Genomic DNA, 15,386 nt, shown 5'->3' on the forward strand with positions numbered 1-15,386 from the left:
CATCCAGCGAGCGGGGGAGGCGGGTGTTGTCGGTGACCTCAAGCATTTGCGCCGATTTGCGGGTTGTAGTTTGGCAATGGCGGCGGATACAAAAGAAATGGAAGCTCTTCAATCCGTCCTGGCTCGGCTCCCAAATATCCAGAAATTAAAATTGAAGCCTTGGAATGTGCAAGGAATGTCCCCAAGAGTTATGATGGCTCGCTTAACTCACTCGGGCGCATTACATACGTCACGACCAAACGCTAGCGAAAGTCAGATCCAATCATTTCAAAGGAGTTCACCCCTCCCACCTGATAACGGAGCTCAATTGAGAAGGTCCAGACCCTTGTACAAAACGCAATGAGTACGAGGGCATGGTAAAACCAGGCTACTGCCGACCCACTGGTTTCCCTAAGCAACGCCCTCAGGTTACCGGCGAAAGCACAGGCGCAAGGTTGTAACTTGTGCAAGATATAAAAACTCGTGCAAGATACAAAAAATCAATCTTTATTTAAAGAGCGATTTTCATACACAGGTGCATCGCAAAGTGCTTGACATTTAAAAAGACATGAAAAACATAATCGCCCGTCAAACCCTCCCAATATATACAGTTATCACAATACACATACACACACCTACACCCCTACCCTTTACTCTACACTCACACACAGAATCAAAATCAAGTACATTTGTGTTGCACATTGCATAAGTTTAGAAAGAAAGTATATACATATTATACAAACATGCCTCTTTGCAATGGTTCCTTGACCTTGGTTTGATTCCTGCCACACAAATCTCACAATGAAAAGAGGATATTTTCCCCTGATTACTGTACATGTTGCCACTGACATTAAATTCCAGCCCTGGCCCTCTTTGATTAGCCTGTCTCAGTGACCAACCCACACTAGCTTCACCTGTGCCTTAAACCGTGCTCCTCAGACCGTCTGCCCTTGGAGCTCTCTTATTCCCTGTCTTTCATTAGTGGTATAGTTGAAGCGTATAAGGGCCCACTGTGGGAGCTCTTGTGAGGTTACTGCAGGTTGCTTGAACAATCTCAAAATGCGTTGGTGTTCAAATAAAGCAAGCCGACGAATCTGATCATAGAGCTTTTATTTTCATTCAATACAAGAGCACAAGCGTAAGGACACATCTTTTTCACATCGCATCGCACTGTGTAACCATAGCTATCAGGCTGTAGCACTTACCAACGTCTTGCTTTGCGGCAACTGAAAATGTAAATCATTCTCTGTCAGTTCTGCACCTCCTCTTCATTCATTTGAAACTCCACTATTCACCGTGCTGATGAGATAACTGAGCACAGGACACCGTTTAGTCAGAAAATGTTTACACTGCAACCATCACACACTGCTACGCTCAATTATTCTTCAAGGAGTGAACAAATTGCTTACAAATGATGTTTGGGCTTCCGAGATCTCTGAGAAAGCATCTAAAGTGAGGACCCGTTTGATGCATGGTTTTGTTTATTGTCATTTTCCCAGTTTGAAGATCAACGTATTCATCTCTTCTTCTCCACAGTATAAGGCTTGTAGGTTCAAAAAAAAGCAATAACATGCAAGTCCATGCACTTAATGAGATTTAGTTAATTTGACAAAGAAATGGATCAGCATATTTCAAGGTGTCTGAAGACGTAATTTCGCCAGTTAATCAATTTAAGCTCACGGTATCATAAAAAGAAGATTTCATGCATCTTAAAATATAGAATGGCCCGCAACGTCTGCCTTTGAAAGCTTATTTCAAGTTTTTAATTTTGTTGTTCAACTCAAAAATGCGTCGCTGTGTGAGATTCTCTTTTGAAGAAGGTCAAGGATGTTTATAAGAATCTTTCAGGAATACTGCTTTTTGGATGTGTTGAATTCATTATCTTGTAATATCACGTTGTGTGAGATGCTGAAAACGTGAACGCATTTGTAAAAGGTTGTTGAGTTGTTTCAAGAGCTGACAGGGAGGAGACCCAGAGGAAGACAATGATGCATTAAGAATTAAGAGGACATAGAGTTGGTTTGTGAAAAAGATAAAGAAGAGAGAGGAAGATGAAACAGATTTGATGTAGTCGGTATGTATTTCTTGTAGACAGTAAACAGTACGGGAGCACAACTTTAATGTATGAATCAGTACTGCCTCACGATCGGCCAAATCATCCAAACCAATCAGTCAAGTTGTCGCAAGCCTTTTAATATTGATTTCTGTAAGATTGAAAATCCAAATGTTATGACACAAAGTAAATTTAACTTTGCACTGAAAGACATCTTTACAAAAAAAAAAGAAGCTCCAATTTGTGGGCACAGATAAGAAGGCATCTCTTTATGACAGCATTGCACCTATTTATATTCTGTTTTTCTTTCCGGAGGTTATGGTATTTGGTTTGGCAGTCAGGTATAAGAATGTTTAGCCAAGCATGCCGAAGAATAACCAGTCACTCAATCCACCCTGGGCTCTGTGACCCGGGAAACAGCAAATCCACACAGATCTGTGACTAGGTCTGACAAGTCAACGTGACTTGTATGTCCTTTGGTTGTACACCTTGTTCCCAAAGCCTTGCGGGAGATATTACATCTCACTGTTTATTTAACATCGGCTTCCCTCATCAGCGCTTTGAGGTGTAAATGCAGGCCATGATTTAGTCCACGTACATGTTCGGTGGATTTGTGCTTGTGACACAGTCTGGGTTGTTTGAAACAAATGAGCAACACATCTGAAGCTACATGTCTATAGTTGTAGAAATGATTACAAAGGGAGTGTCGGGAGGTGTCTCTTGTGCTTTTAGCCCTGACAGGACACCACAAAGGACTGGACATGGCCTGACATTAAAGCACTGCACATATCGGCATTTGGCGGAGATGGAGCTATTCAACAGAGGGTGATGTTTGCGCTCCTGAAAGTAGAATGGGGTCACATTGGTCTCAGGGACATCACGGTTGTTTGTTCTGTTTGTTATTGTAAAGGATTTGGCATTGGCTTTTCCATTGACTTCATGAAGTGAAAAACTCATAAAACACACATTTCATACACTTCACCGACAGCTGTTTACCAACAGTGGTTCAGATGATAGAGATGTTGTTGTGTTCTCGTGTGAAAGTTGAGCGAGCCTCACTTTCGTCAGTGTCCCTGGGCAGCTGTGGCTACAAAAACAGCTTCCCAACGCTGAGTGTGGAGTGAATGAACTTTGACAGTAGAGCATACGAATTGTATACTGAGTGTTGGAAGTCCTAGAATATTTCTCTAAATAACTTCCCAACAATTAAGTTTGGTGCATCCAGCTGAAGTGCATCGTGTTTCCGAGAGGTTGTAACATTTAGATACTTCACTGCTGAAGAATAAATTTACAGTTTAATTTGTGTTTGTGCGCGCCTCCACATCATCTGCCCACAGACCATGACATAAATTATTCAGGTGGGACATTTTTGGAGACTTTCCTCTTGCCCTCAGCGTTTTATGATTGTATCAGGTCAATGGATGAATACTAATGTTAAAAAATGTGGTAGTTCGTTTTATTTATTTATTTATGTTTTACGCATTTTTGGAATCAGGACTCAGTTACCCACAGCTATGACACTGTGTTTTGAACATCGCAAGATGAATTACTGTGCCTTGTTTTTTGTTGAAATTGAATGCATTTAAAATGGTGTGCCGGTGCAGGTAACTCTGTTTTGTTTCCCCAAATATTTACATTTTCAAGTTATACGAAAAGCGTGTGTGAGTGTGTGTGTGTGTGTGTGTGTGTGTGTGTGTGTGTGTGTATGTGTGTGTGTGTGTGTGTGTGTGTGCGTGCGTGCGTGCGTGCGTGTGTGTGTGTGACATTTTTGGAAATTGAGGACATTTTGGGTGGTCCTCACTTCTTTGAAGGACTGTTTGAGGGTTAGGATTGGGTTAAGATTATCGCTAAGATTAGGATTAAGGTTAGGGCTTGGGGCTTAGGGTTCAGGGTTAGGGTCTGGGTAATACATCATGTCTGTGAGTGTCCTTACTAAGATAGTAGTGCAAGATTGTACGCGTGTGTGTGCACGTGTATGGGTGTGTGTGTGTGTGTGTGTGTGTGTGTGTGTGTGTGCATGTTGTAACGATGTTCCTTCATTGAATACACGCCTCAATAAGTATTTTGCTAATTCGCACATTTTCAGTAACCCTATTGCTGCTGAAGCGCACAGCTCTGTATTTCCTGGATTTTATTACATAACCAGACCAGATCTGACTGAGTCGCTCTTAAACCTCTACCACAACACCTTCAGTATGCTTTTAGCACAGGTGTTTTTCTCCTGTTACTATCTGTAATGAGCAGTTTTTACGTTGCAAGTCGATTTTTCATGCACAACATAAACAAAACATGACATATCAATGCTGAGGAGCCCAAAAGCCACAGTTATAAATGACATGTTCACTATAACACATATTGAAACACATACATCATACTTTTCAGGTCAAAACCTTTTTTAACATTGGTTAGGAGAGACACAAACACCATTAGTTAAGAGTGTGTTGTGTCTCAGGGTAAGACACGTCACCCCCATTTTTACTTCAGCCACTTTTATGAAAATGTTTTTAAAGTTCTGCTCCACCCATGTAGAGATTTTTGTCTGAAGACAAAACAATTGTCATGTTATTATGGACGAGCCACATAATATCCAAGTCCCTTTTTTTGTGGTCACAATCTTGTATGCACAGCTTGTACCGTAGTCCTTGTGTTCATAAATGTTCACACATATGTGAAGAAGAGCATCAAAGGAGGGATTGTACAAAGACACAAAATGAGGCTTTGAACGAAGAAAGCCTCAAGAAATGAGCAGAGGAGTGAGGAGCGTGAGAGATGTCTGAACGGGTGAAAGAACAAGAGGATGAGATTAGGGGGAGGGCAAGAAACACTGATGAACATGGGAGCAAAAAGTAAGAAAGTAAAAAAAATTATGCTGTAGATTTTACCTTGAAGCTCTGCGGCGACTATAGGAGTGCGTGTGTGAGTCAGGGGAGGGGACAGCATCACCAACCGGAGGCAGAGAGGAGGAGGGGGTTTCAGTGGACCACAGCGAGGAGAGGAGGCGGACACTGAATCACTCAGGGCTTTGCTGCTGTGCTGAGGATGTGCTGAGGAGAGCAGGCGCTTGGACAGAGGGACAGAGGGGCAGTGCCAGGAGCGCGGAGCTACTTTGTCAGCTGCTGGGAGATCACTAATTGGATTGTAACAAAAGCTTCAGCTTTTGGAGCCCCCCCCCCCCGATAAAGATGATTCAAGCAAGTCGCAAAGAAGGTAACAGTCTCATTTCTCTGATTTACTCTTATCATATTTTTTTCTTTGGTCAAACATTTGTGCATTGCTACAGAACTAAAAAGAAAAGAAAAGAAAAAAAAACATGACATTTTGTCATTGTTTTATGAAATTCTGTCTATTGCATACCAGTATTATCTCTTCAAAAATCAAACAATTGAATCTCGGAAAAATATAATGAGAAATTATTGAACAGAAAAAACATCAAACCTGTTTGATTGTTGCGTTTACTGATACGGGAGAGGGAAGTGTAATTTCACAGAAACTGTATTATTCAGAATAATGTTACCCTCATAGACAATATAACAATAGTGTTAGAAAGAGACTTGTAGCTACATTTCCTAAGTAGTGGCACAAACTGTGACACAACATACTCAAAGTATATCGTGGAAAGTGTTCCACATGAGAATATCATGATAAACTGGTGCTTGTTTAGCCCTTGTTCTGACTCAGGACACTCACACACTTGCATGTTGACATGTGAGGGGAGAGTTTGTAGCTCATGTGCAGTGGCAGCTGCCTGCAGCTGAACCATTATTTCTGCACAAAGCCTCGTGCCGAGAAGAGCCAGGGGTCTGAGAGCCAGGCTTTAAGGGTCCGCTCCCCATGAGGCTGACCTGTCACTCAGGGGCACACTGTCACAATGTAGTTACTGCAGTCACACGAAAGCTCAAGTCCCTGCTGCACCAACAGAGGGCAGTGTTTGAGACTCCAACATGATCAGGAAGTTGTTTAGTCAAACAAACTCCACCATCACAGAGCAATGAACTGTGATCGTCAACAGTGTCTTCACAAAGAGCTTTCAGCGTCATTAGAAACTCACAGCAGAGAAACAAATGTTGCAGGTTCAAGTAATGATATAATTGTTGCACACATGTAGCACAACTTTTCTGTTGAATGATGACAATGGATCACCAAAATAATAGTAATGCTTCATGACTGACTTTGTATTGACGGCCCTATCTACCAATAGCCACATTCACATACATTTTTTCATCAATTGAAGTAACATATAATAATAAAAATAATCAATCAAAGTGATTTCATTTCATTACATCCACTACACAGTCCAGCCCTCTATTCCTCCACAGGTCCTGCTGTTCCAGTTTTTTAATTATTGAACATGAACTAAATAACACAGTGCTGTTTATCGGCGTCACACCTCATGATGTAACCAGTCAGAAACACAATGACATAAAAGCACTCTGTACATTTGTCTAGTTCAGTGACGTCATTATTTCAATTTAAGGCTGAGAGGCGTAGCAACAAAAGTGTATTATTCACCAATACAGGTGAACACTAATAGATGATTTTGAGCTCACGAGGATCTTTTTGGCTCCAATAGCGGTTCCTCTGAGCAAGTGTTGCTCTGTTTAAATCTGGTGCAAGTTGTTCGATCGAATCTCTTTGTTTAGAATTATGAATAAAGCCAAAATCACTGCCACATCACAAAGCCTTTGTTCTCAAAGCTAAATTAAAAATAATTTGAATGTAAAAACATAACATTTTTTAATGAATACAGTGGATTCTTACAGCTGAAAGGGCTCTGGTGTGTTATAACAGGAGGGTGTGGACTTGGAATGGCTGCCCTAAACACATTTTAAGTTATACCACAAAAAAAAGTCTAAATGAAGCAGATCACACAGTAGGATATTTTCAAAGAACATATAAGCACCAGAGAAAGGAGACAAAATATTTACTTAGATAAGAACATGACAATTGAAAGAAAACACAATATGAAATCAATTTTCATGATACCCAGTGTTTTATCCAAGTCAGAGTACTGTTGCTTCAAAACAACATTATCCCAGTTACTCAAATACATGTTCTTGAACAAACAAGAGCACTACCTGCATCTGCTAAGCTCCAAGTACTTCCTCTTCTTCGAGCATACTTCATTGTACATTAAGTTGAAGGTGTAGTATTTGCTTGCATTGCTTGTAATGACCCATAATGTGCTCTCCCCCCTGCCATCAGCTGCGTGTCTCTCTGGGCCTCAGGACATGCCGCAGGAAAGACTTCCGCCTGTCATCTCCACTCAAGGTAGAGCCTTTGGAAACAGGCCCCCAAAGATATACCTTCCTTTTGTTAATGCACCAGCACTCAGAGAAGGTCACTCAGGATGCACAGTAGTGGGAGATACCAGTGTTATAATGGGGATATGGGGGATTTTAAGGCAGTGCACTCACTGGTCTACCTGTACAGTCACACTTTATTGGCCAAGGCTAATTTGAACATAAATCGAAGCATAACAGGATTTTGTAGGACAAGCTTATGATCCTCAATGCACAGTTCAATTCAATTGTTATGTAAAAAAAAGTAGATACATGAATGAAGAAAAGAAAACTGAATTGTGTTATCTATCCTCAATCCCTTTACCCCTGATTGTCTGTGACGGCATGATGAATGGCGCTTGGATATTGTGGTTTTGCCCCTGAGTAACACGTGTGAAGGATTTCCAATTCTGTCTCATGTGAACAACGGCAGTGACATTTTAGTATCTGTTAGACCTAGTCAGCTCTTCAAAAAGCATTGACATCAAAGAGATTGCAATCGAAAGTAGGGAGATGCAATTTCAAGACAATGTGTGCAATTTATTAGGAGAAACACATATGATCAATGCAATCAGGCAGGCAGGCAGATCCAGAACCAGGCCATACATCACAGTGATGACAAGAGTTCAGCCGATCAATGGAATGGGGGGATTTGGGAAATGAAATCTTGGTTTCAACCGTAATGTACACTGAGAGACTCCCAGGAGGTCCCGCCGATCTGATTTATGAGCCATCACTTCCCAAAGATCGGGGTGAACGGGTAAATTTTGATGCTTTCTCGAATCTGTATGTTCCTCCTCCGTGTTGTCCAGTTCAGTGAGCAGCATCAATAATTAAAGCTACCTACGGTTGACCCAGGAGACATGAGGAAGCAGCTATGAAATACAATTAAACAATTCATTTAAAACACTTTTTTCTAAGTGTCATTGTGAGATTGGTAGTGAAGTAGCCGACCTTTGAATTTACCAGTATTGCTTTCATTATTGGCTTAAACAAGAAAAATATAGGCAAGGCAAGGCAAGTTTATTTGTAGAGCACAATTCATGCACAAGGCAATTCAAAGTGCTTCACAGTTGCATAAATACAAGAAAACAAATAGAATCAATAAAAACATCAACATAAAATTAATCAATTACAGTAAAAGGCGAGAGTGCAGATAAAATACTTTCAGTCATATGCATCGGTAAAAAGAACTGTTTTCCGTCTAGATTTGAACATTGTCAGAGTTGAGGCCTGTCTCACATCCTCATGAAGACTGTTCCAGATTTAAGCTGCATGAAACTGAAACGCAGCCTCGCTGTGTTTATTATTGACTCTGGGAACCACCAGGAGGCCCCTCCCTGAGGTTCTCAGGGCCCGAGATGGTTCATACGGCTCTAACATGTCAGAGATGTACTTTGGAGCTAAACCATGAAAAGACTTGTACACAAGCAGAGCTGTTTTAAAGTCTATTCTCTGAGTGACAGGAAGCCAGTGCAGAGACCGGAGCACTGGACTAATATGGTCGTATTTCCTGGTTCTTGTCAGGACTCGAGCAGCAGCGTTCTGGATGTACTGTAGCTCTGATAGCTCGTTTAGAGAGGCCAGTGAGCAGCCGTTACAGTCGTCTAACCTGCTGGAGACAAATGCATGGATAAGTCTCTCTAAGTCTGGTTTTGACACTATTCCTCTGATCTTAGCAATGTTTTTCAGATGGTAAAAAGCTGCTGATGTTATTGCTTTGATGTGGCTGTTTAAGTTCAGGTCTGAGTCCATGATCACTCCTAGATTTCTAACCTGATTTTTTGGTTTTAGAGAGAGAGACTCAAGGTGACTGACAACACTTTGTCTTTGTGCCTGTGGCCAAAAACAATGATCTCAGTTTTGTCTGCATCTAGCTGGAGAAAGTTGTTTTGCATCCACAAACTGATCTGTTGGATGCAGTGACAGAGAGTATCTACAGGCCCATGTTCACCAGCCGATATAATAATCAAGTGGTGGGTGATCACTTCATATGTTCTAGGAAGGTTTGGATCAACCCATGCACAAGATACCAACCGTTTCCACACAATTGCATGAAGAAAGTTGTCTGAATGTACTGTATTTATTTTACTGATACTAAAGAGTGTGTTTCCATGTGTTAAAGATAATAACTGAGATTCTAAGTGATAAACTCAATGACATGTAACTTTATACTTGCATTTTTAGCAGAGCTTTTCATTACATATTAAATTGAATCGACCAAAGTGGCAGCTCTGGGTAAAAGAGTCACAAAACAGAAACCCATCAATGTTTGGCTGGTGTTAAGCTGTGCTCGTGATCATAGGTTGTTTATCTAACTTTATCACTTTACTAACAAACTTCACATACAACTTTAAGAAAAACAAAAAACAAGTTATATTTGTAAACTCTAATCGTGTACTATACCAAACGTGTGCTTGTTACATAATCTCCTCTCTTTGCTGTGTTTCTGCAGAATAAATCCAGGTCCAGGACATGGTTTCCTAAGAGGCATCTGTACTGACGGCAGAAGCACCCTCCGATTGGCCATGACCACTTTATTCTTAAACACCAGCACTGTCCCGGTGGTGCCCCTCACCACTGACCCCGCCTTTAACTTTACTGCCTCCAGCACTCTCGGGACAGCCCCTCTTTGCACACTCTGTTGCTGTGGTGTCCTGAACCGCACCCTGGTTGTGGTCTTCATGGTGAGCCTGGCCTTTGCAATTGTGCTGGGAAATGTGGTCACGCTAACGGTGTTTGTGCAAACAAGGCAGTCCCGGACTCCGCAAGGATACCTCAAAGGTAAACAGTGATATTGAAGGTCCTAAATGCACTATTGAGACTCATAAGTGGGTTGCAAGTCCAATGACTGCTTTTGTAGTGTTTTTTGGAACTCAAAAATAATGATGCTTTAATCATCAAAACTGAGAAAAGGCTTGATAACGAGAACATATCGTTGTGAGACGCTGGACGTTGGGTCCAAAAGCTACAATGATTACTTAGTCATTGTTTATTGTGATTCAAATTCAAATGAACATAAAAATGCTAATTGCTATGTGTTTACTGTCTATGTCTTGACCTTCTGTAACTAAGTTAATCTGACGGCCTTGGTATTTCATTTCACATTACAGACCACACCAAATTCTCTCCCCATTAGAGAGTGGCAGAACTATACAAAGCTTGTTTGAGCAAACTAGTGTTTCAGTGATTGTAAATGTGTAGTTATCTAATATATTATTCAATACTATTAGTTATTGAATAATTGATCAAAAGCTATGCTCTCAGTTCCCATGAGGCCTCATTACTGAGGTGAAAAGGTTTTTATTTCAATTCCAATACAGTTATGTCATAATTAACAACCATACAAAGTAATTAACATCACTACTAAGCCATACTGAAGAACATTCAAGGTAATACTCGGTTGCATTATTGACCTTATTCCACCACTTCGAGGGAAAATATTCTCCGCTCAAATCTGATGTTTAGTAGATTGATTTGTGTAAAATGTCCAATTTTCATTTGCACCAACATGTCAACTCTGCACCATTTCTCAGCGCGGCCGAAAAACGGCTTTGTTTTCGTGTAGTAACTGATTTTATGTGGACTTCTCCAGTCCCATGTTAACAGATAGGAGAAAAGGGGCGGGCACAATTAATGGCGGCGCTCACGCGAGCCTCCGGAATAAGGTGAATAAGACTCTCAGCAGCCTAAAACGCGAAGCTTAAAGGGACTAGATGCAAGTTGGTCATTTTTATACTCACTACTGCCACCTCAGGTCTTATGCGTAACTGCAGCTTCTATATTAAGCTCGTGCATGACGGCACTTCGGACCAAAGTAACACCTTTTTGAGTGACAGAGCAGGATTTTAGAGGCAGTTGTGGTGAACAGGTCTGAGCTCATTCTACACATTAGGACATTGCTGGAACATGTAGGGGAAGGAAAATACTTAATCTTAACATTTTTAAACTCTGTATTGTCCCTTTAAACAAACATGTATTCAAAATGCGCTAAAGCAAAGCGTATAACAGATGCGAATTTTACGTGTTTCCATCAAGCTGTTCTAGCGAATAACGGCACTGTTGTAACTATGGCAAACCAGAGCCAAAGATGGAGACCGGGCCACAATCTCATCCTCTGTCCACACAAACCTGTCCTTCTTATGCTGGGTTTACACATAACGGCGACAAGTCACGAATGCCACGAATCCACATTCGTGGCCGAGGATCACGAATGTGAGTGATTTGGGGGTAGAGGTTTCACGCGCCGCCACGAACTGTTGCGACCTGTTACTGCGTGTTACGATTAGCCTAATGGCACGAATTATTGCGCACGGTCACGAATATGCGTCCCGCACTGTTACGTTCTGCTGCGTGTTATTGGGAATTGTCGCGTTCTGTCAAAAATCTGTCAAGAATTGGGCGAATGTGGACAAGATCGCTGCCGCGCACACCGGGGTGGAGGCGGAGCAGAGACGTCTCGCCCTGACTCGTTGGGCTCAATAGCTCCACGACTTGGGCTGACTTTACTCCACAGAATAAGCATAAAAACACTACACTCACTGTGCACTCGATCTTCTGGGGATCCGTCGGAGAACTTGCTGCTCTTAAACCTCTTTATCCATGTTTCTCACTCGTCTGGTCAGTCCTCAGCTCCAGTTGGAAAAACTTTGTAATCCACAAACACAGGCCTGTCTTCACCTGCCCCGCGCCCACCGCCGCTTGCTTTACGTGTCTAAGGTTGTAAATAAGCCTTAACTTCTCCATGGTGTAGCTGCTGCAACCACGCGCTGTTGTTTTGGTCAGTGGAGGCAGCGTGGGAGATGCATTCAGGGACCGCGGGAAAGGCGCACTTCTTACTGTCCCTTTTTCCCCACAAACGCGGGGAAAATCGTGACAAATATACAACAGTGGGGTTCTCCAGCGGGGGGGCAATAGGGGTGGCAGGAACTGGCTCCCAAACATCAGGAGGAACGACCGCAGCAGGAGGAAAAGCCGGCACCTGAGGAGCGGTGGCGGCAGGTGCTGTCCCGGGCCTGGAGCGCGGACTGGCCGAGTGTGTGTGACTTTCCTTTTGCTGCTGCAGGTCCGAAAAAGTACTTTTCGGCGTAGCTTGTGTTTCCATCAATTTTGTGCGTGAAAACAGTGATTCTGCTCAACGAATGCTGTACGAATGCTCTACGAATGCCCTCACGCTGAATTACGAAGCGCCACTCCTCATCACGAAAGGACACGCTCCGCTGCGAACTCCACGAACAGAGGGTGAATCGTGTCATGTCACGAACTGATGCGTTTTGTTAAGAATCCCATTGAGGCGCGTTAAACCCAGCATAAGCAGCCATGTTACCATGGAAACGACGCTAGCACCAGCGTCTGTTTATTCGCTTCATGACATTTATTCGACAAACTGCGTTTCCATCTCGCAAAATACGCATCAACAGTTATGCGCACAAATCAAAAACCACCTCAAGCGAGCGGATAAACTTTTTATGCGAATTAAGAGTTTAAATGCGAAATTTGGTGTTTCCATCACTCGTAAATTATGCGCAACTTCGAAATGCGCATTTTAGTCCAGTGATGGAAACGCAGTTATGTCAAATGTGCTCTCAGTTTAACATCAACAATGCTATCAAGGGCTATCATTTAGGAAGAGGACCTAATGTACAGTATTCAAACTTCATGTTTGACTACAAGAAAAGCAGCAACATCTCCATGGAAATAAGCTGGTGATGTTTCCCTCTGAGTAAGTTCGAGGAGAGACAAACCCAATCACAGTTTTACGGCGTAGATTAGATGAAAGGGGAAGCACAAAATTGTAGGCTCTTAACCCCACCTTTTCGCCAGTTTGGCTTTACCCAAGTCTAAAAGTTTCTCGACTGGAGCTTACAACCGATTACAGGCCAGTGTCACGCCTCATTTGAAAGCTAAGATCTACAAAACTGATCCGAACAAGTCTTTTTTCCTTTTTTAAAGTTTTTTTTCCCATCACACTCTTGTCACTTTTTTTTTTTTTTTAAACTCACCTCAATGTCCTTGGTTTCTCTTTGCAGTGTCTCTGGCCATAGCAGACATGATGGTGGGTGTCCTGGTCGTCCCGTTCTCCGTCTACACCGAAGTCTCCCTGATGATCACTGGCGTCTCCCCGAACTGGTACCAGGGCAGTTCCAGCTCCCCGGCCCTGTCCACTGCAACAGGTGGTCTGGTCAGTCCCTGGCAGCCCTGCATGCTGATTGGTCCAGTCTTTGCGGGATGCACATTTGTATCAATCAGCACCATTTTCCTCATGACCGTGGAGCGTAGCATCGCCATCTTGAGGCCTCTCCATAAGGACGCTTTGGTGACGAGGAGACGGACACTGTTGCTCATCTTGCTTTCGTGGACTGCCAGTTTTACGCTGGCATTGGCTCCGCTAATGTTCAGCAGGAACTTCACATTGGAGTACAACGAATGCAGCCGAATGTGCATCTACACCCCGCTCCTAGTTGGGGGCCAGTTGCCTCCGGATGCCAGTATTTTACTTCTATTTCCCGCATTTGACTTTACGCTCCTTGGTGGCACATTAGCGGTCAATCTTGTGTCTTTTACAAGCATCCGAAAATACACAAAAAAGCGCAAACTTCTTTCAGAGGGCAGCGTGAGTGAGGGGTCTGGGCAAAGCAACAGCGGCTGCTCCCACAGACCCTCTTTTTCTGACATCAAAGCGGCGAAAACGATCGGTATCTTGACTTTCGCTTTTACCGCGTCCTTTTCGCCAATTGCCGTGTTTGTGTTGGGAAACGTCGTGGGAAACACATGGTGCAACTTTTCGTTTTTCGCCTTTTGGATACTGACTTCAAACAGCTGCTGTAATGTCATCATCTACAGCGTGAGAGACCACCGCTTCAGGAAGGGCGTGACCTTGTTGTTTCAGAGAGAGCAGTTCCCACCGCATGGAGAGAAATCACAATCACAAGCCTAAAAATGGGTATAGTATAGATATGGTCTGAATGATGTGTGTTGAATGATGAATGAACTAAGCTTTCCTTTCTGCCTTTGGCCATAACAGTTTGAGTTTCGTATATCTGTGCATGACATGACATAAATGACCACAGCTAAGAGATACGCTCATAGATGACAGATGACATCTTCAGCATAGCAACAGCATAGCAACAGAGGCAAACGAGTGGCGCGGTTGGGACAATCCTGGGCAGGTTCTTCTTGTTGGTGAGGTGAGAGTTCAAGTGAGTTCAAGCACAGGCAAAAATACAAACAAGGTCAATGTTGAGGCGAGTTGCGCTGGAGTGAGAAACAAGGGAGAGAGACCGGATGTTGGGACATAAAAATCAAATGTGCCAGAATGGTTGTACTTGTCTTTTATACAAGTAGAATTAAAAAACGTATCTCAAGCCTGAGGAACATTCCCACAAAGCAAAGAAGAAAAAGCGAAGGCCTGTTTGTTGGTTTGCTTGAAGGTCACTGTGACTGTGTCAGTATTACCAATCGAGTTTGCATATTAAGTATCCATGTGCTCTGGGTGTGAGTCAAGCCTTCAAAGTAATACAATAGAACTGGGAAGGCCTTTAAACGCCAATAGGACTAAAACAGCATATGTCTGTCATGTTTTTGTCCAAACTTCCAGTCTCTCTTCTGTGTTTGCACATGCGCAACTCAACAATGACCTTGAGTCTGATACTCTTGATGCTAAGACAATGCAAGTTTATTTGTAGCACACAATTTGAATACAAGGCAAGAAGGATGGCAAGATCGATCAATAAAACATAATAAAAATATCCTAAATAGGTTTCTTTAAAAGAGGTTCGAGAACACACATTTCAGCCTCATATGCATAGCTAAAAAGAACTGTTTTCAGCCTGGATTTGAACATTGTCAAAGTTGAGGCCTGTCTAGCATCAGTGGAAAACTCCAAATCCAGCATCAGCAAGAGACGTTCTCAGATTCCGAGAGGGTTCATATGGCTCAGTGAGATACACTGTGGCGATAGATCTTGAAGAGACTTGTACACAAGATGAGCTGTTTTAAAGTCCAACCTCTGAGCGACAGCTACAGTCGTGTTCATGTGATCACCAAGCACAGAAAACTGACAGAAGTGTTGATAA

General features: G+C 42.6%; 1 protein-coding gene across 1 annotated transcript; it reads left to right on the plus strand.

Moving 5' to 3' along the window:
• Positions 1-9,797: 9,797 nt before the first annotated feature.
• Positions 9,798-14,264, plus strand: LOC306962162 (trace amine-associated receptor 13c). Its single transcript, XM_079555237.1, has 2 exons — positions 9,798-10,095; positions 13,341-14,264. The coding sequence occupies exons 1-2, from the start codon at positions 9,840-9,842 to the stop codon at positions 14,246-14,248; spliced, it is 1,164 nt and encodes a 387-aa protein (XP_079411363.1). The 5' UTR covers positions 9,798-9,839; the 3' UTR covers positions 14,249-14,264.
• Positions 14,265-15,386: the final 1,122 nt, after the last annotated feature.

This window comes from Gobius niger (genome assembly GCF_951799975.1).
Source record: "Gobius niger genome assembly, chromosome: 4".
Classification (NCBI taxonomy): domain Eukaryota; kingdom Metazoa; phylum Chordata; class Actinopteri; order Gobiiformes; family Gobiidae; genus Gobius; species Gobius niger.